The sequence below is a fragment of the Microcaecilia unicolor genome, chromosome 1 (assembly GCF_901765095.1).
Source record: "Microcaecilia unicolor chromosome 1, aMicUni1.1, whole genome shotgun sequence".
Classification (NCBI taxonomy): Eukaryota; Metazoa; Chordata; class Amphibia; order Gymnophiona; family Siphonopidae; genus Microcaecilia; species Microcaecilia unicolor.
Genome location: NC_044031.1, coordinates 388,648,411 through 388,670,816, shown reverse-complemented (window position 1 = coordinate 388,670,816; position 22,406 = coordinate 388,648,411). Strand labels below are relative to the sequence as shown.

The 22,406-nt window shown below is 44.0% G+C and overlaps 1 protein-coding gene across 2 annotated transcripts in view; it reads left to right on the top strand.

The window, feature by feature from the left end:
* Nucleotides 1-22,406, top strand: part of JOSD1 (Josephin domain containing 1) — a 53,469-nt gene that overhangs the window by 12,154 nt on the left and 18,909 nt on the right. For both annotated transcript variants that reach the window (XM_030210823.1, XM_030210820.1), the window contains exon 4: nt 2,669-2,863. In XM_030210823.1, the coding sequence (XP_030066683.1) occupies nt 2,669-2,863 (195 nt within the window). The remainder of the gene's footprint in view (nt 1-2,668; nt 2,864-22,406) is intronic.

The window sequence follows — 22,406 nt, the reverse complement described above, 5'->3', positions numbered from 1 at the left end:
CTAATGGCCTCCAGCACACGCATTTACTTTCGAGCATTGAGGCCTCAGACTTTCACATCAACCAATCCATTATCCTACTTGTCGTCCCCACCCACAAAGCCTCGTTTCCAGCATGGCTGAACAGTCCCTGCATACTTTGGGGCTTGGCTTTGCTATCTCTAGAGCACTTCTATTCTACATCAGATTGCTGTCATTTTGTGACCTACGATCCAAATAACCCTGGAGCACCAGTATCTAAGCACACAATACCTCGCTGGATATCAGAATTAATTCATATATGTCAAATGTCATAAGAACATGTCAACACAGGGTTTCCTTCTCCAGGATCAGTAACAGCTCAGCTCGGAGCAGTGTGCATGTCCATTGCGCACTTTCTATCAGCAACCACTGAAAACATATTCAGAACAGCCACTTGATTCTCAAAATAGTACTCTATCAATGTTTCCTCTCAATGTGATACTTCATTTGTATAGTCAGTACTCCATAATCTAGTTGCCATTTAACTAAATACTTCCCTGTGTTTTTTCCTACATAGCTTGGGTTGTCTGTTCTCTGCAACTTCTTCTCGGACAGCCCTCAGCTTTGGAATCACCAACAAGTGTGCATGCATTGTTGTTGATGGTGAAAGCATAATTGCTTACTTGTAACAGGGATTCTCCATAGACAACAGGGAAATGCAGTCGCACTCCTGTCCACCTTCCTCACTTCTCTTCCATCATCTTCTACAGCTTTGATATAAACTGAGGTAAAGGGGAGGAGCCCAGCTTAGGTGGGGACACTTGTGCATGCATGGGGACCCTAAAACAAAAAAAAAATTCTGAGGTAGAGAGTATTGCCCATGATGCTCCCATAAGACATAACAATCAAGTGTGGCTGCATTCCCCTGCTATCGATGGAGAACCCTGATACAGATGAGCATCTACACTATTTTTGGTAGCAGTCGCATCAGCCTGCAAGATCACTGAGCTCCAGGTCTTAGTAACTGATTCACCTTACACAACAATAGAGTGTGGTCCTGTGCACACATTTTGAGTTTCTTCCTAAGGTACTGTCAGAATTCCATCTTAACAACTAATTGTTCTATGAACATTTTTTCCAAAACCTCATGCCCACAAAAGTATACCTTTTGGACTGCACTTATTGACCCCGCTTCTGTCACACTCCAGTTTTAAAATGCTCAAGTCCCCTTTCTAGTCATTGCTGCTTCTGTATAGGCTATGATGAGAAGCAACACAGCAATGCTAGATTCACCGATTTCTAGATTCACCACACACTTTGAACTGCAAGAGAGGCTTGGCCGCCTATCTGGAGCAGCCCAAAGCCCATAGAAAGTCCATCAGTCTTTTTGTTTTGTTTGACCCAAACAAGACAGGGGCTGCCATTAGCAAATTCACTCTCTTCAAATTGGCTAGCAGACTGCATTTCTTTCACTTAAGCCCAGATTGGGTTGACTCTAGAGGGTCACAACACAGGTCATAATATTCAGAGTTATGGCTGCACCAGTAGCGTGCTTTAGGTCATGAGATCAGCATCCATAGGAGATTTTCAAAGCCACAAAGTGGTCTTTAGTCCACACAGTCACATCACATTACCATTTGGAACAGGACTCCTGATGCAACAGTTGTTTTGGCCAGATGCTCCTTCAGAATTGATTAGAGATTTAGAATCGAGAGCCCCCCCCCTCCAAAAAACAAAAAAAAAAGAAATTTGAGATATTGCTTCTTGTATGATGTTTCATTTTATTCCCATTTTTTGTTGAAGGCAGCCTCTAGCTAGGAATGCCCGCATATGAGACTCTTGCTTTCCTGCTTGTCCTCTGAGAAAATGAAGATACTTTCCTGTAGCAGGTGTTCTCCAAGGACAGCAGGCTATATAGTCTCACATACCCTCCCTCCTCCCCTTTGGACTAGGACAGTGGGAGGACGTGTGTGCTGACACTTTCTAAAAAAAAAAAAAATTTTGTTGTAAGCAAACTGAAATGAATTCCCAAGCCGCCTGCTGGATGACATCACCCACATGTGAGAGTATGTATCCTGCTGTCCTTGGAAAATACCTGTAATAGGTAAGTAACTTATTCCACTATCACTGTTTTCTCCTAGTACTGAACAATCTTTAGGAATGTACAGATGTACAGTGCTAGAATATAAAGCTGTATACCTTCAATTTCAGCTGACATCTTTTTAAAAACTGAAGTATTCTCTGATTTCGGGAGTGTTCTTCCACCCCCACCCCCCCAAAATGTCTTGCAGCTACCTCCCCTCTGATGCAGCTTGGTTGGGGACTGGGGAGTTGAACAAGCTTTCTTGTGGCATGTTTCCAGTCCTTGTTCTCAAGAAAATAAGAAAATAATTTTTATTTCTTCTAGTTAATATGGTGTATAGGCCTGTTAATGAGATATATATATATATATATATATATATATATATATATATATGTCTTCAAATTCAGCCCTCTGCTGAATGTGTGAGATAAAATAATTTAAAAATCAGGTTAACCTGTATTTTGATGATTCTGAAAAGCAGACCCATTTGCACATTTTGAGGGTGGAAGTTGAAGACCCATGTGTTAATGTCTAGGGAGAAATGTGTGATGTGGAAGGAGTTGCATGTGCTTTGAGGTGACTATTGCAGTGCTACATGGTGCTGATAGTTGTCATTCTGACTCCCAGGGATGTTGGTGTTATCGCTCTTAGCCAGGTGATGGGCTTCATCATGAATCTGCCATCCAGCCTAAGTTGGGGCCCTGTGAAACTCCCACTAAAACGTCAGCACTGGATCTGTATCCGTGAGGTCGGTGGCATCTATTACAACCTTGATTCCAAGCTAAAGATGCCTGAGAAGATTGGCAGTGAGGAAGAGCTCAGGTACCAGTGGGGCAGGGAATCTGTTCTGTGTGTGTTGCAGATAGCATGATATATGCTTTTTGATTGTTTGCATCCTGAGATTGCCAGGAAATTGAATGGACAGTGTTTCACATTGGTATTTGTTTAGACCAGAGGTTCTCAATCCATTCCTTAGGAAACACGCATTCAGCCAGGTTTCCAGGATATCCAACATTAAATATGCATGAGGTTTGCATGCAGTGGAGGCAGTGTATTCAAATCTCTCTTTTATTCATTGTGAGTATCCTGAAAACCTGACTGGCGTAGGTATGTCCCAAGGACTTGGTTGAGAACCATTAATTTAGACTGATAAGTGATCATATAAGCACATAAAGCAGTGCCATACTGGGAAAAGACCAAGGGTCTATCAAGCCCAACATCCTGTCTCCAACAGCGGCCAATCCAGGCTTCAAGAAACCCAGCAACCCCCCCCCCCCCCCCCCCCCCCCCCCCCCCCAAAAAAAAAAAAAAATATATATATATATATATTTTTAATAATGTTCAATGGACTTTTCCTTCAGGAATCTGTCCAAACCCCCCTTAAACTCCGTAAGACCAGCTGCTGTCACTGCATTCTCCTGCAACGAGTCCCAGAGTCCAACTACACGCTACCATATTCTAGCTTCATCTTGTGTCCCCTGGTTCTATTGTTTGAAAGTGTAAACAAACGCTTCACATCTGTCCGCTTTACTCCGCTCATTATCTTGTAGACTTCTATCATATCACCCATCAGCCGCCTTTTCTCCAAGCTGAGGAGCCCTAACCTTCTCAGCCTTTCCTCATAGGGAAGTCGTTCCATCCCTTTTATCATTTTTGTCGCCCTTCTCTGCACCTTCTCCAATTCCTTTATATCTTTTTTTTGAGATGCGGCGACCAGAATTGGACACAATATTCGAGGTGTGGTCGCACCATGGAGCGATACAACAGCATTATAATATCCTTGTGTTTGTTTTCCATCCCTTTCCTAATAATACTCAACATTCTGTGTGCTTTCTTAGCCGCCGCAGCACACTGAGCAGAAGTTTTCAACGTCTTATCAACGATGACTTCCAGATCCCTTTCTAGGTCTGTGACTGCTAGCGCAGAACCTTGCATGACATAGTTGTAGTTCGGGTTCCTCTTTTTTTTTTTTTAATTAATTTTTATTGTCACCAATGCGATACATAGGCCCATCTACAATGTTGCAGGTAGTATCAAAAGCAATTCCATACAGTAGATAGCCTGAACAGCATCCAATAATAAACAAAGATTTAACAACTTAGGTTTTGTAATGTCATAAACGTGTCGGCTTTTTAAAATACCCCCTATCCATTCATCTCAAACATCCCATTCCCTCCCATTCCTTCTCACACCAGTCACTTCAGAAAAACACCCTGCCTCCTTCCCTCCCATACCATCCCCGCCACCTTCCCTCTTTACCCTAACTGCTGTAAACAATCTGTCCACACCTTCGAATATTGCTTGTTTATGGTTTTTAGAGATTTGGCATAGATCCGGCTTTCATATTTGCCGACTTCCTGCATCCTGGTCTTCCAGGCTTCAATTGGTACACTCTCAGCGGAGGTCCAAAATTGCAAAATAGTCTTTTTGACTAGCAGTAATGTCATATATGTGAATCTCCTGTATGGTTGCAATAGGCCCTGTGTCAACAAAAGAGTTTGATCTCCCAGTAGTAATGTTGTATAGTCCCACTCTATCTGCTTGTGAGTGACCTGGTGTATTATTTGAAATGCCTCATTCCAGATAGATAGGCTCGAGCACTCCAAAAAAGAGTGGAGAAAGGTACCCCCTAGTTCGGGTTCCTCTTACCCACATGCATCACTTTACACTTGTCAACATTGAACTTCTATCTGCCACTTGGACGCCCAATCCCCCAATCTCGCGAGGTCCTCCTGTAATCTTTCTCACACCTCCTGCGACTTGACAACCCTGAATAACTTTGTGCCGTCTGCGAATTTAATTACCTCACTAGTTACTCCCATCTCTAGGTCATTTATAAATATGTTAAAAAGCAGTGGTCCCAGCACAGACCCCTGCGGGACCCCACTAACTACCCTTCTCCACTGAGAATACTGACCATTCAATCCTACTCTCTGCTTCCTATCTTTCAACCAACTCTTAATACATAGTAATACCCTACCTCCGATCCCATGACTCTCCAGTTTCCTCTGGAGTCTTTCATGAGGCACTTTGTCAAACGCCTTCTGAAAATCCAGATACATAGTATCCACCGGCTCCCCATTGTCCACTTGTTTGTTCATCCCCTCAAAAAAATGCAGTAGATTGGTGAGTCAAGACTTCCCTTCACTAAATCCGTGCTGACTTTGTCTCGTCAGCCCGTGTTTTTGTATGTGCTCTGTAATTTTATTCTTAACTAGTAAAAAATACCCGTTTCTGTTTTAAAGGAAACGGGCGCTAGCAAGGTTATATTCATTAATTTTTTTACCTGGGGCGCTGTTGCTGGGGTGTTCTGGGAGGTGGAAGAAGTGGGGGCTGGTGTCCGCAGCGGGGTTTCTTTGGCAAGGCTGGTGCAGAGCTGAGGTAGTATCTCAGCTGGGGCAGCGATCCTGGCCATATCGGGCTGAGTTGGGAGGTAAGTGCGGGCGGCGATTTGGGGCCGTGCCTGGACGCGTTCCCGCAGCGGTGATCTGGGGAAGGTGGCCGGAGCGTCGGTGGCATTTTTGCAGCCGCTTGAAGAGAGAAGGGGCGGTCCGGACCAGAGTTGTCGGCCGCAAGAGGAGCAGGTGCAGGGGCGGCGTGAGGAAGCGGAGAGGTCCCTCCAGTGGGGATTTGGGCGGTCGGTGGCGTTGGAGCGGCGTGGACCAGCTATTTGGCGGTGCTGGGCGTGTGCCAGTTCATGGGATTCGATCAGCTGTGTGGGGTTTTTTTCTCACCTGTGATCACGTCATAATGCAGCCACTGACGTCAGTCTGATCTACGGAGCCTAGCAGACCAACTCCGAGGGAGCCACGGTCCCAGGCAAGACAGAACGTTGGAGGTGAGAATTATTATATAGGATAAAAGCCTCTTACCATTTTGCCTGGTACTGACGTCAGACTCACCGGTCTATAATTTCACGGATCTCCTCTGGAACCTTTTTAAAAAATCGGCATAACATTGGCTACCCTCCAGTCTTTGGCACCACACCTGATTTTAGGGATAGATTGCATATTACTAATAGTAGCTGTACAAGTTCATTTTTCAGTTCTGTTAATATTCTGGGATGAATACCATCTGGTCTTGGTGATTTACTACTCTTCAGTTTGCAGAACTGACCCATTACATCCTCCTAAGTTTACAGAGAATTCATTTAGTTCCTCTGACTCGCCTGCTTCAAATACCCTTTCCGGCACCGGTGTCCCTCCCAAATCCTCCTCAGCGAAGACAGACGCAAAGAATTCATTTAATTTCTCCGCATGGCTATGTCTTCCCTGATCGCCCCTTTAACACCACTTCTGTCCAGCCGGCTTCCTGCTTTTAATGTATCTAAAACATTTTTTACTATGTATTTTAGCTTCTAATGCTCGGCATTCCTATTTTCAGTCGGTTCTCTTCTCCATTTTCTGAAGGATTGTTATTTGGCTCTAATGGCGTCCTTTGCCTTACTGTTTAGCCACGCCAGCTGACGTTTGGTCTTTTTTCCTCTTTCTAATACGCGGAATATATTTGTCCTGTACCTCTAGGATGGTGTTTTTGAACAGCATCCACGCCTGATGCAAGTATTTTACCCTGTGAGCTGCTCCTTTGTCTTTTTTTCACCATTTTTCTCATTTTATCATAATCACCTTTTCTAAAGTTAAACGCTAGTGTATTTGATTTCCTAAGTTCACTTCCTTCAAAACCAATATCAAAACTGATCATATTAATGATCACTGTTATCAAGTGGCCCTTGCACCGTTACCCCCCGCACTAGATCATGAGCTCCACTAAGGACTAAGTCTAGTATTTTTCCTTCTCTTGTCTGCTCCTGAACCAGCTGTTCCATGAAGCTGTCCTTGATTTCATCAAGAAATTTTATCTCCCTGGCCTGTACCGATGTTACATTAACCCAGTCTATATCCAGATAATTGAAATTGCCCATTTTATTTGCTTCCCTAATTTCCTTTGGCATTGCTGCTTCCATCTGCTCGTCCTGGCCAGGTGGACGGTAGTACACTCCTATCACCATTCCCCCCCCCCCCCCCCCCCCCCCTTTTTCACGTTCAATTTCGATCCAAAAAGATTCCAATAAGGGTTTTGTATCCTGCAATATTTGCAGCCTATCTTAGTCAAGGTTCTCATTAATATACAGTGTTACCCCTCCTCCAATCCTATCTACCCTATCTCTACGATATAATTTATAGCCCGTTATGACTGTGTCCCACTGGTTGTCTTCCTTCCACCAGGTCTCAGAGATGCCTATAATATCCAATTTTTCATTTTGTGCAATGTATTCCAGCTCTCCTACCTTATGTCTCAGGCTGCTTGCATTTGTGTATAGACATTTCAATGCATGCTTGTTGCTCAGTTTTATATCACGTTTAATACATGGCATTATTAATGTTATATTCTGTCTGGTTATTATTAATTTTATTTAAGGCCATCTGATCCACTACGGTGTCTTTGACATCCTTACTTACAAGGAACTTTTTCTTCCCTGTTTGGGTGATAACCTCAAAAGATACCTTATCCTGAACCATGCACTTTTGAGCGACTGTTGGCCTTCCCCCCCCCCCCCCCCCCCCCCCCCCCCCCCCCCCCCCCCCGTTTCTAGTTTAAAAGCTGTTCTAGTTCCTTTTTAAATGTTGACGCCAACAGCCTGGTCCCTCCCTGGTTAAGGTGAAGCCCATCAGATCGGAATAGGCGCTCCCTTCCCCAGAATGCTGCCCAGTTCCTGACAAATCCAAAACCCTCATCCCCGCACCACCGTCTCATCCATGCATTGAGACTCTGGATCTCTGCCTGTCGCTTGGGCCCTGCGCATGGAACAGGTAGTATTTCAGAAAATGCTGGAATCCTATCTGTTAAGCTACGTTACTCAGCACACTCGTGTTAGGAACTAAACCCAGCCCAGCCCCCAAACACAGGAATCACAGTTTCAGAGAAAAAGAAAAAAGTACCCAGCAGAAATAGAGCACAAATTTTAGTTTTTAGGCAATAGGATAACAGACAGGTTTAAAGAGGACACACCCTAGTATAACAGCAGCATTTTTTTTCTTTTTTTGCTCAGCTCACAGGTCAGGCAGTCTGCCCCCTTTCTCCTCTTTATGTAGTCTTTACCTGACTGCATACAATTAGCCCCTCCTCCCACGTGGTGCTAAGATCCCTGCTGGAATCCTATCTGTTAAGCTAGGTTACTCAGCACACTCCTGTCAGGAACTAAACCCAGCCCTAGAGAACTCCGCCCAGCCCCCAAACAGTTTACTGAAATGGCCACACTAGTTGCTTCAGAATTTGTTTAATGATCTGAAGCAGTTTAGACATACACGCATATTAGTGTTATTTGATATCTCGTAGCTTAAATTACAAAAGTGAAACCATAATGATTTAACATTGTTATTACCAGTGCTTTTTTGTAGGAAAAAAAGGTGCCGGTACTCATGGTCGGGGTCACCACATATGGCTCCACCCCTATGATAGCCACACCCCTTATACCAGCCATGGCACATATAAACAGACATCTTTGAAAATATTATACTAGTATAGAAGAAAAAAAAATAACTTGTGATTTTTTTTTTTTCATTATAAATAATTTCTGTAAGCTATTACAGCTCCAGCATACCCAATGCAAAATAAGACAGCAGATGTAAATTCTCAAATTGAACATATTCCAAACACTAAAATGAAAATAAAATGATTTTTTCTACCTTTGTTGTCTGGTGACTTTGTTTTTCTATCCATATTGGTCCCAGTCTCTGATTCTGCTGCTCTTTTCTCTTAACTCAGTTTCCAGGGTTTCCTTTCTGTTTATTTCTTTACTTTCCTCCTTTCTTCATTTCTTGGCCCCTACATCCATAAGTAAAAGCTGGGTCCTCCTCCGTGGAATTGACTGGAGAAGGTATAACGTGGATCCAGCTTTTGCCTAATTTCTCCATCCGTGTGCAGTTTTTCTCTTCTCTTCCCTTTCCCTCATCTCTATCCATGTGCATCTTCTTTTTTTTTTTTTTTTTTCTTTCCTTCCTTTCCTCCATCCATGTTCAGCACTTCTCCTTTCTCCTCCCCTCCATCCATGTGCAGCATTTCTCCTCTCTGTTCCCTCCCCTGTATCCATATAAAGCAATAATTCTCTCTCCCCTCTCCTCCATCCAAGTCCAGCATTTTCTCTCTCACCGCCAACCCCTCCATCCATCCATGTCCAGCACTTCTCTATCTCCTGCTCTCCTCTCCATCCATGTCCAGCATGTCTCCTCTCTCCTCTGCCCTCCCATCCATGTCTAGCGATTCTCCTCCCTTCCCTGCCCTCCCCTCCCATCCATGTCCAACATGTCTCCTTTCTCCTCTGTCCTCCCCTCCATGTCCAGTATTAGGCATATTTTCAAAGCACTTAGCCTTCCAAAGTTCCATAGAAACCTATGGAACTTTGGAAGGCTAAGTGCTTTGAAAATATGCCTCTGTCTCCTCTCTCCTCTGCCCTCCCCTCCATGTCCAGTATGTCTCCTCTCTCCTCTGCCCTGCCCTCCCCTCCATGTCTCCTCTCTCCTCTGCCCTCCCCTCCATGTCTCATGTCTCCTCTCTCCTCTCCCCTCCCCTCCATGTCTCCTCTCATCTCTGCCCTCCCCTCCATGTCTCCTCTCTCCTCTGCCCTCCCATCCCATCCATGTCCAGCGATTCTCTTTTGCCCCCTATCCTTCCATGTCCACTGACTCGCCCCACCTGCCCGCCCTCACTTGCCTGCTCCCTTCCGTTCGTGTACATGGCTGTGCTCCCTGTGTTGCAAAACTTTTTTGTTTACCGAATTTGCGGCGAACTGGCAGTGAAAGCAGCAGGCAAGCTCGCCTCCTCGTCGCTCGCTTCCCTTCCCTTTCAGCGCGTCCTGCCCTCGCGGAAAGGAAATTATATCGGAGGAGGGCGGGACGCACTGAGAGGGAAGTGAAGCGAGTGACGATGAGGCGAGCCTGCCTGCCTGCTGCTTTCACTGCCAGTTCGTCGCAACTTTGGGTAAACAAAAGTTTTGCAACGCAGGGAGCACGGCCAGGTGCACGAATGGAAGGGAGCAGGCAGGTGAGCCGGACCGCACAAAAAAGGTGTCGGTATGCTGTATCGGCACAAAAAACAAGCACTGGTTATTACCAAACAACCTCACTCCCATTTCTTAACATAATTCAGCTGGTGGGCCAAACTATTAGTTCCCCTCTTTTGTGGAGGTGTATATTTTGTGTTTGAGGAATCCTGTAGAGTTTTTGAAAGCTGCTCCTCATTCGCTGTTGCCAGCCTCGGTGAATCTAGCACTGCGGTTTTGCTTCTCATCAGAGCCTATACAGACATGAGAAGCAGCAATAACTGAAGAGGGGACTCGAGCATTTTAAAACTGGGGTGTGACAGAAGCAGGGTCAGTAAGTACATAAAAAATTAAATTGTCTAGATAGCTAATAATGCGCAAAGTGCCCATTTTTCATATTTAGTTTTTAAATTATATCTGTAAAACACATTTTAGAATTATACACGGGTTTTACTTTTCCAAATTACATCTTTTCCACGTGGGCCTTATGCCCAGTGTGCAGTGTCTTAAATGTTCTGCAGAGGAAAACTCTTTTTTTTTTTTTTTTTTTTTTTTTAATTCTCTGTGGAGCTGTCCGAAGGTACAGGCCTTTTGGAGTGAATTAATTGATGATTTTTTTTTTTGTGACTGCCATGAACCTATTGACCCCGCGGGTTTGTTTATTGGGAGCGGTAGCTGCTGGGAACTGTAGGTGGGAAAGAGAAATGTCTTTTTATTTCGCAAGTTGAGGTTTATAGCTCTTATCTTACAGGTTTGGGTTTCAGGAGATAGCCCTTCTTTATGGGGATGGAGGAACCAGGTGCATACATTAGCCCTTTGGGAAGCTCGGGATGCCTCTTTCTCTCCCAAGCTCATGCAGAGAGATCTGCTTATTTGGGAATCTTATCTTTCTGTTTTATCATCTTCAGGATGTAGTTCTCTGTTAAATCAATTGTGTCCATGAGTGGTCAAGGATTAGGTGGGTTGAGTTTGGGTGTCTTGGGGAGGAGCCTCTTGTAGTTGAGAGCCCTCAAGCATGGTGAGCTCTGGGAGCCTATAAGAACCTTGATCTCTCTATAATTTCGTTAGGGGGGGAGCGGAGTGGCCTTTTTTTTTTTTTTTTTTTCAAAGGGTTGGGATGGGGGAGTTTGAGAATTGAATGATATAATATTGTTAAAAGTTTGATGACTTATCGTATCCTTTATTTTTCTCCTATGAGTGGTGATCTTTGACTTTTTGTATCTATTTTTTTTTTACAAAAAGTGTGTTTACCTTATACCGTCACCAATAAAATAGTGGAAACATAAATTATATCTGTAAAGGAGACAGCAGCATTACCGCCTAAACGTATTTACAAGATTTGCATCCCAATAACAAATTTCACACATGCTTAAACTTTAGAAGAAGGCTGTAGGAATACAACCACTGTTTAAACTACAGTGTAGAATTATATTGGGCTGCCTTTATTCTGCCCTGCAATGGCAGAAGGAAATAAGTCCACTTATGCTCAAAAAATAATCTGTAAGCTAGGGAGTATATCTTATCATAATGTATATTGTACTTCTGCATAGCTTCTTACAGGATCCCCAGTATTTCAGAGGAGAAAGAGCAATAAGTTCATTACAAATTTACCAAGCAAAACATGTTTTTACAACCAGAATGAACTTAATACTGCCTTGAAATGGCAGAGGAGTTGTCTTAACCTAGTAATGTAGTAAATGGTAGCAGATAGACTCGCATAAAAACAAAGACAGGATACTATATATTTACATATTCTCTGAGGGCAAGCAGGCCATGTTATTTTCACACTTAGGTGCATACTATACCTTTAAGAGCTTATGCGAGTGCCTTTTCGCCTACCATGAGAGTGCAGGACCATCAGTCTCTCTTCATCTGTGGTGAGGAGAGAACATTGGTGCTCGTGGCTCCTCACAGTGTCTGATCTTTTTTTATTTTATTTTTTTTTTGTCCTTTGAACTTTACCTGCTTATTCTTTTTCCCTTTTCGGGATATTTCTCTCCTTCCCTTATAGGTTTAGTAGATTTTTGTTTCCTTTATTTTTCTTGGGCTCCTTAGGCCCTCTTAGGCCTGAGCTTCAGCCAGGATCTATACTCCTTTTCTTTTACCATCAAGTCGTTTGATTTGGCCATAGCTGTTTTCCGTTCCATGTTATCAGAGGTTCCCAGTGGCTTCAAGTGCTGTGCTCGGTGCAATCGGACCGTCTCTGGGGCTGACGCCCATTCCTGGTGTATCCAGTGTTTGGGGCTAGACCATAGCTCTACCAACTGTTTTGCTTGCATATGCAGAAAAGAACACAGTTATCCAGAAAGACTAGGAGAGAGAGAATTTTTGGGGCTGGGACTGAATTGTCGATGTCTGTCGGCATTTGCATTGGGGACCCATTTCTGATGCTGGGAGTGGGCGTGTATCGAGCAGATCATCAATAAAATAGTGGAAACTTGCTCGATACTTGTCCGCTTTGCAGGGCCCCTAGGACTAGTCAGCATTGAACCCGACACCGAGACGACGTGAGGATTCAATATCGGCCTTGTAGGCACCGAGGGGTGGTGATGCTAGGCATCAGGTAAAACCCAAAAAGCACAAGCATCGATCCCCTTCAACGCCTGGTGCCAGGATCACCGGGGCACAGAGGGATCTGGTACATGAGAAGCGTTGACACCTAGAGGAGCACTCCCTGTCTATCAAGGAGGTGCCTGCATTGGGATCCCCATGTAGCCAGGACCAGGTACTTGAGTCAACGCCGGCACTTCAGGCTGTCTCTGAACCGACATCCAGCCTTTTCTGATTTCGACCCTCAATAAGCATATCCGGGCTATCCTCTAGGAGCACTTGGCAGGGATTCTTCAGCCGTGCATTGGCAGCAGGGTGCTTGCGCCAGCCATGCTTCTACCTGCTGCCTTGCAGGGCTCTCAGCCTGAGGTTACCAGTGCAGGGGTTGTGTGTGGTACTGTCATCCACAGCCACCCATGTGGGTACCCCCTCAATGTCGAGGGTGGAGCCTGTCTTGACGCTATTCCAGGCAAGGATTTGATTCCTCATACTTAAGGAGGCTGAGTTTCAGCTCTCCCATGAAGTTTTGTTTTTTTTTGTGCTGAAACATACAGAACGCTTATGGCATCTGATGAAGATCCAAGGAACTTCTCATAGGAGGAGTCCTATCCCATCAGACCCCAGTAGATGAGGGATGAAAATCTCCACCTGAGAGCCTCTCCTTCCCAGCTTTTGTGAAAGAAATGGTGGCTGCCGTTCCAGTTTATTTGGAGATGGAGGACAAGCCCAGGCTGAGATGTTTGAGGTCCTGGACTATGACACTCCTCCTAAAGAGGCTGTGGCTGTCTTGCTTCACAAGATCTTGTGTGATGTTCAGGTGAAGAACTTGGGAGTCCCCTCTGTTGGTCCCTGTCCTCCCCAAGAAGATTGACACCATGTATCAGATCCAGAGTTCCCCTGGGTTTGCTAAGCCACAGATGCCTCCTCATTCCCTAGTACTGGAATCTACGCTCAAACGAGCCAGAAGTTCGGGACCCCTAGACAGAGAAGCTCAAACTCTGGATTCCTTTGGGTGGAAAATGTATCTGTCCTCGGTTCTCATATCCCATATACAGTCATACCAGCTCTACATGAGCCTCTGCTTGCAGAACCCTGATGCACAGTATGACTGATGGCGGATTCTGTTCCATCAGAGCAGTCCAGATCCTCTTTGCTTGCTGGCCAAACAGCAGAAGGTGTGTTGTAAATTCCTGGTCAGGGACACTAATGATACTTGTGGCATCCAGGATTTCTGCCCAAAGTATGGTGGTGTGCAGACTCTCATGGCTGCGTGTTTGACTTGGACCCCGCGATCCAGCAGAGATTGGTGGATGCCATGTGTTGAGGGGATAATCTTTTTATGGAGAGAAGGTGAAGGTGGTCACGGACCTTATCAAAAAAACACAGATACCATTGACACTCTCCTGCTGGATGCCTTATACACCCTTCTCATCCAGGAGGTTTTCGGGCAAATCAAAGAGAGGTCCCTACTACTTCAAAGGCAAAGGTAAACGTCTTCTGTCCTCCTTAGCAGACCCAGCCCCAGTGTGCTCGTTCTCATCAACAGCATGTGCCTAAGGCCCAGCCGGCTCCCCAGTCAAAACGCGGGATGAGTTTTTGATTGACTCTAGCAGAGTATAGCTGCCATAAAAGTGACAGTTCTAGATGACCTACTGGTGGGTTGGGGAGAGGAAAGGCGGCTGAGTTTGTTTTTTCCCATGAAAGGTGGCCCCTTGCAACCTCCAACCAGTGGGTTCTTCAAGTAGTCTGTCTCAGTTACGCCTTACATTGGCATCAGAGACCACCAAATTGCCCACCAAGAGCATCTGGTTTCAGCTTTCAGCACAGGGAGGTACTTGCAGAGGAACTCTCTGCTTTTCTAAATTCCCATGCGGTCGAGCCCGTTCCACCAGGGGAAGAAGGGAAGGGATTCTATTCCAGTATTTTCTTGTCCCAAAGAAGACGGGGGGGGGGGGATGCGTCCCATCATAGACCTCAGGGCACTGAACAGATTCCTGGTCAAAGAAAAGTTCAGGATGGTTTCCCTGGATAGCCTTCTCCCAGTGGTTCAGGCTCAGGATTGGCTGTGCTCTCTGGAATTAAAGGATGCCTACACATATATCCCGATACTTTCAGATCGCAGGAAATGTGTTATATAACATTTTATAGCCCTAGCCTTATCAGTTCAAAGTGGTTTACAGAATCAAAGAAATTGGATGCAACCTTCTGGGAATTACAAATTCAAACAAGTGAAAAACAAGAACCAAAAAGTACCACAATTAAGACATAGTTCGCAGGAACAGATAAGTTTTCAGGTTCTTTCTAAATATAGTATATTGTGAAAAACATCGCAGAACTTGAGGTAGAGTTCCAGAAAGAGGCCATCTGGTAAGGAAAAGTGGCAAAAAAATCTTTTTTTTTTTTTTTTTTTTTTTTTTTTTTAGTAGTAACCTTAGGAAATTGTAAGAAAAATTAATGTGTCTGAGATCTATGGAGGATTACTAAGTCCATGTACAAAGGGGCTACTCCTGACAGAATCTTAAATATCATCATACATACTTTTAATTTGATAAGTTCTTTAATTGTTAGCCAGTGTAATTTCAGATAATCTTTTACTGAATCATAATGTGTTGCCATAAATAAGTCTGCCATATTTTGCATGACCTGCAATCGATCTAATTTCAAGGAGCTGCCAGTTAGTGCTTAATTGCAATAATCAAATCTGGCTAACACTAATGCACAAATAATCTAGACATGTCAGGTTCAAAAAGTTTCTTAATTCCGTTTCCTTAAAATATAGTAAGTTTTCTTCAAGAACCTATTATAGGCAGACATAATTTTATACGTGATAACGTTTCAGCGCAAGTTGAAGAACATGGGAGAAAGACAATGATGCCATCCACATAGATATAATGTGCAAAATGGAATTTATCTAATACATGCCCAATGATCTCATCAGTACTTTAAATAACGGGGATAGCGGTGATCCCTGGGGCACACCATTTGCAGTTTCCCATTTTTCAGACAGTACCCCATCTTTCTTAACACTATAACTTTTTGTCAGGAAGCCTTGCAACCAAGTGAGAGCTTTAGCTTGTATTCCACATTGATGGCACATATAAATTAAAATCTCCCAACCAACCAGGTCAGATGCGCTGGATAGATCAAATTGTAAAACAGCACATTGACCCTCTACTCCACGTTTGTTTCCCCTGTGCATTTAGCATACCAATTACTGTCTCGTGCTATAGTTTTCTAAAACCGGATTGGGTATTGTGGAGCAACTCATGATAGTGAGTATAATATATCAAGCATTCCGTGACATGTCCTTCTATTACCTTAATAAATAAGGGATTGGAGGCTACAGGTCTATAGTTTTTAACCTCGACAAGACTAGCCTTAGGATTCTTTGGGATGGGAGTAAGAACAATTTCATTCCCCATAGATGGAAATAAACCTTTTTGTAAATGAAAATTTACCCAATCAGCGGGTCCAGAAATTTTACAGAAGGAGTTTTAAATACATAAGGTGGGCAACTGTTCAACTGACAAAACGATTTTGCAAATTTCATTAACAACTTGGATGTAGTAGAAAAATCAGTATTAACACTAGCAGGTAATTGAAGTCTAAATTGTCAAATCTTATCCTGAAAATAAAAAGCTAAATCTGACACTAATGGCCCTTTCAAATTGGAAGTATTTAGGATAGAATCTGAGTTAGTTAAATTCTCAGGTTTCGGCTGGGAACACATTACTTTCAGTATTGCGTGCTGCCTTTTGGCGTCAGCTCCCAAGGTTTTCACCAAATGTCTAGCGGTAGTTTCAGCATCACTGTGAAGACTGGGAGTCCATGTATTTCCCTACCTGGACGATTGGCTGGTGAAGAGCACGTCAAAGGACAATGCTCAGGAGTCCATGCGGAGAACTACTTGGGTGCTAAAGTAACTAGGGTTTGTTACTCAAGTGCTATCTTCTCCCGGTTCAGCGATTGGAGTTCATTGGAGCCCTGTTAGATACATCTGGCGCAAGCTTTTCTCCCTGTGCCAAGGGCGGATGCTCTTGTCACAATTGCCAGCCGAGTTCCAACCAGCCAGCAGGTCACAGCCTGGCAGATGTTGAGGTTGCTAGGCCACATGTCCTCCCATGACACACCTCCACATGAGAACTGCCCAGTGGACCCTAGCTTCCCAGTGGTGTCGAGCCTCAGAGAACCTAGCAGATGTCATCCAAGTGACACCCAAATTGGTACAATTCGTACACTAGTGGACACTTCAATCCAATGTGACTATGGGACTCCTATTCCAAATTTTGCAGTCCCAGAAGGTTCTGACGATGGATGCATCTCCCGTCAGATGGGAGGTTCATTTAGATGAGCTTCACAGTTGAGCTGCTTGGTCAGCTACGGAGATAAATCTTCACATCAACCTTATGAAGCTCCGGGCAGTCTGGAATGCTCTAAATGCTTTCAGTGATCGGCTGTTCAACAGAATTGTACTCATTCAAATTGACAATCAGGTGCAATATATTACACCAACAAGCATGGGGTGTACTAGATCATACCATCTGTGTCAAGAGGCCGTCCAAATGTGACAGTGGGCTGTCCACGACAGGATAGTTCTCAGAGCATGTATCTGGCGGGTAAATCCAATAGCCTGCCCGACAGACTGAGCAGGGTCATGCAACCGTATGAGTGGTGGCTCAGCATGGGCGTTGCTTGCAAAATTTTCTTAGTGTGGGGCACCCCCCCCCCCCCCCCCCCCGGGTAGATCTCTCTGCCACTGTACAATCACAAAGTCCCTCAGTACTGTTCCAGACTCGGAGCACACGACAGACTAGCATTGAGTGTCTTCTCTACATTGGGGGAACAGCTTTCTGTATGCATATCCTCCCATCCCTCTTGTGGGGAAGACTTTGCTGAAACTTGAGCAAGACTGGGGAGCCATGATTCTGATGACCCCATATTGGCCCAGACAGATCTAGTTTCCTCTTCTGGAATTATTCTCTAAAGAACCTTGAAAATTGGAGTGTTTCCGACCCTCATAATGCAGAATGAGGGATCTCCTGCTCCATCCCAACCTCAATCTTTGACCCTCACAGTCTGGATGTTGAGAACTTAGAATTTGCTTCCTTGCATCATCCAGAGGGTATCTCCAGGGTCTTGCTGGCTTCCAAGAAAGATTCTGGGACGGTCCATTAAATCCTGCATCCTGTTGCCAACAGTGGCCAATCCAGGTTACAAGTACCGGGCAAGATCCCAAAACAGTACAATACATTCTATGCTGTTTGTCCTAGAAATAAGCAGTGGATTTTCCCCAAGTCCATTTTAATAATGGCTTATGGACTTTTAGGAAGCTGTACAAATCTTTTTTTAAACCTCGCCAAGCTAACTGCTTTTACTACATTCTCTGGCAGCGAATTCGAGTTTAATTACATTGAGGTGTTACTCTTTCAAATGGAGTAGTTTTGCCATCTGCCCTACACAGACCCTGCTTGAATACTGATGATATTAAGAATATATATGAAAATAATGGTGTACCCCAGGAGTATCAAGGGTTAAATAATGGAATAAAAGAATAAGATATGAAATGGGACATGTATTGTCTCAGCAAGTTGTGTAAGCTGTACCTTGCAACTAAGAACCAAAGCAGATGTTGGAAAGTACCAAAATGAACCTATGCAAACAGAAATTAACAAGAAACTAGGTTGTTTATGTACATCTGTGCAGCCTTTTGTAACCCCCTGACCCTTAAGAACATTGCAGATATAAGCAGTACATAATGTTGGCTAGTTCTAAACAGAGTACCTTATTCTTGTAAATCATATAATAACCAGGGACTTTACTGGACTTGGTAAGGTTGTTGTTGAACTTTGCTGATAAGCAGAATATAATGTAATGTAAGCAGAATAGAACCTAACAAATGATTTTTCAGAGTTTGTGTCCCATGATTTGTGATGTAAACCTGCTGTCCGATTAATCCATGCTATAATGTTTTTCAATAAAAGAGCAAGGAGCCTGAGTGTAGCTGTGAGAGTCCCATGTGAATTCACTGATTGAGATGTGGGGCTCTCGCCTTAGGTATATATGTGTATAGCAATCAGCGGTGTGTGTGGATTTCTTGGCCTTTCCTAGAGATGGGAGTAAAGAGCCAGGTATGTAACCTACCCAGGTACGAGTAACAAGCAATCAATACCTTCTGCTCCTCTGAGTCTGGTTTTAAGACGAACTCTATAAGGGTTCACCTCGGTGCAGTTAGTACTTACCATCATATCTGGACCTCCTTTGCTTCATGAGAGGTTTGTTTTTGATAAAGCCCCCTGTCAAACCTCTGCCTGTGTCATGGAACCTCAGCGTCATCCTCACCCAGCTTATGAAAGCTCCTTTTGAGCCACTAGATTCCTGTTCACTGAATTTCTTAATCTGGAAGGTCTTGTTTTTGGTGGCTGTTACTTCAGCTTACAGGGTCGGTGAGCTTCAGGCCTTAGTAACGGATCCGCCTTACACAAACTTTCTTCATAACAGAGTAGATCTGCACACACATCCTATGTTCCTGCCTAAGGTTGTGTTGGAATTCCATCCAAATCAGTCTATCGTCCTTCCAACATTCTTTCCCAAACCTCCTAGTGAAAGCGCATTGCACATCTTGGACTCCAAGCAAGTATTGGCCTTTTACTTGGAGCGGACTAGGCCCTACAGACAATCATAAGTACATAAGTACATAAGTAGTGCCATACTGGGAAAGACCAAAGGTCCATCTAGCCCAGCATCCTGTCACCGACAGTGGCCAATCCAGGTCAAGGGCACCTGGCACGCTCCCCAAACGTAAAAACATTCCAGACAAGTTATACCTAAAAATGCGGAATTTTTCCAAGTCCATTTAATAGCGGTCTATGGACTTGTCCTTTAGGAATCTATCTAACCCCTTTTTAAACTCCGTCAAGCTAACCGCCCGTACCACGTTCTCCGGCAACGAATTCCAGAGTCTAATTACACATTGGGTGAAGAAAATTTTTCTCCGATTCGTTTTAAATTTACCACACTGTAGCTTCAACTCATGCCCTCTAGTCCTAGTATTTTTGGATAGCGTGAACAGTCGCTTCACATCCACCCGATCCATTCCACTCATTATTTTATACACTTCTATCATATCTCCCCTCAGCCGTCTCTTCTCCAAGCTGAAAAGCCCTAGCCTTCTCAGCCTCTCTTCATAGGAAAGTCGTCCCATCCCCACTATCATTTTCGTCGCCCTTCGCTGTACCTTTTCCAATTCTACTATATCTTTTTTGAGATACGGAGACCAGTACTGAACACAATACTCCAGGTGCGGTCGCACCATGGAGCGATACAATGGCATTATAACATCCGCACACCTGGACTCCATACCCTTCCTAATAACACCCAACATTCTATTCGCTTTCCTAGCCGCAGCAGCACACTGAGCAGAAGGTTTCAGCGTATCATCGACGACGACACCCAGATCCCTTTCTTGATCCGTAACTCCTAACGCGGAACCTTGCAAGACGTAGCTATAATTCGGGTTCCTCTTACCCACATGCATCACTTTGCACTTGTCAACATTGAACTTCATCTGCCACTTGCACGCCCATTCTCCCAGTCTCGCAAGGTCCTCCTGTAATCGTTCACATTCCTCCTGCGACTTGACGACCCTGAATAATTTTGTGTCATCGGCGAATTTAATTACCTCACTAGTTATTCCCATCTCTAGGTCATTTATAAATACATTAAAAAGCAACGGACCCAGCACAGACCCCTGCGGGACCCCACTAACTACCCTCCTCCACTGAGAATACTGGCCACGCAATCCTACTCTCTGCTTCCTATCTTTCAACCAGTTCTTAATCCATAATAATACCCTACCTCCGATTCCATGACTCTGCAATTTCTTCAGGAGTCTTTCGTGCGGCACTTTGTCAAACGCCTTCTGAAAATCCAGATATACAATATCAACCGGCTCCCCATTGTCCACATGTTTGCTTACCCCCTCAAAAAAATGCATTAGATTGGTGAGGCAAGACTTCCCTTCACTAAATCCGTGCTGACTTTGTCTCATCAGTCCATGTTTTTGTATATGCTCTGCAATTTTATTCTTAATAATAGCCTCCACCATCTTGCCCGGCACCGACGTCAGACTCACCGGTCTATAATTTCCCGGATCTCCTCTGGAACCCTTCTTAAAAATCGGAGTAACATTGGCTACCCTCCAGTCTTCCGGTACTACACTCGATTTTAGGGACAGATTGCATATTTCTAACAGTAGCTCCGCAAGTTCATTTTTTAGTTCTATTAATACTCTGGGATGAATACCATCAGGTCCCGGTGATTTACTACTCTTCAGCTTGCTGAACTGACCCATTACACCTTTTTATTTCTTTTGATCCCAACAGGATGGAGGTCACCATTGGGGAAATGCACCATCTCTAATTGGCTGGCAGATTGTATTTTTCACTTAAGCCCAGACTTTTGTGGGTCATAATGTCAAAGCCATGGTGGCATCGGAGGCCCAGTTGAGATCAGCCTCTATAGAAGAGATTTGCAAAGCTGCAATCTGGTCTTCAGTCCACATATTCACATCTCGCAATTTCCTTGAACAAGATACCCAACGTGATACTCTGTTTGCAGACAGTTCTGCAGAACTTGTGTAATCCTGGCCCCTGCCCCTAGGGAGGGGACTACACTTCAGCCTTAGAGAAGTTCTCCTTTCTTGGAGAAAAGCTCTTTGACTGTGTTTAACCTTATACCTATTCATCCTTATCAGACAAGGATGCAAGACTGCCTGCTACAGGTAAATGTCTTCGCTTTTTGTCATTTATTAGGGGTGTACTGAATATTCATATTCAATTTGGTTCGGTCCCAAATGATCCTCAGAGTGCATTATTTGTATTCAACTCAGTAGTGATTTAAATTCAAATACGAATAATCTGGGGCTCTACTGCGCTAAATCCTACTGAAATAAACTTGATATCTGATTCCACGTTGTTTCTTTTGTTATTTGTTATGTTAAAGCTCAATGCCCATAATAATTTTCATATTCATATTCGGCATAGTAAAATATGCTATTTGGTACAGCTCTAATATTTATGGAATGATGCCATCAGTTTCCCAGATTTTGTACAACCATCTAAACTCTGTCTTTTAGGTAGATTTGTGGTGTGCATATTTTGGCTGTATTAAATGCTTTAACAGTTTTGCCTTTGAATTGACTAAAGCAAATCCAAAGCATAAATGTAGTACTACTTGTGGTTCTAAAGGCAAGGTGTTCTGGGCACTCTGTTTAATGTATCAGTAGATTATAAACAGATTATTTTGGATGCTTGCATACATATTAACTGTTCTGCAGATTTGCAGTATTTCAAGGTTGAAATAATTTTACTTGGATTATACATGATCTGAGTAATTTATAGGCAGTCTGGGGACAAACAGGATGGCAGCATACTAGCTGGTGTGAGCGTTGATCTAAAAGTTTTTTTTTCTTTGGAGTTTTTGCTTACTGCCTTAAAAGGGAGGGGGTTTTGTGATGCCCCCCAGCCCCTCTACTCTGAATCAGGAGCTGAGTTAAGGAGCATCAGCATCGCTGGGAGAGGAAGTGTCACTTCCCACCTCCATCCCACAATGGAGCGGTGGTACAAAAGTTCCGGTGATGCAGCAGAATTGTCAGTGCTGACCAATGAGGTCAGCCAAAACACCAAAGTGGAAGGGTCTGCTCACAAGGGAATGCCAATTTGAGGATCTGTGATTGCAGTGGGGGAGAGAGGAGATAACGGTGCTCAAGTATTGTGCAGT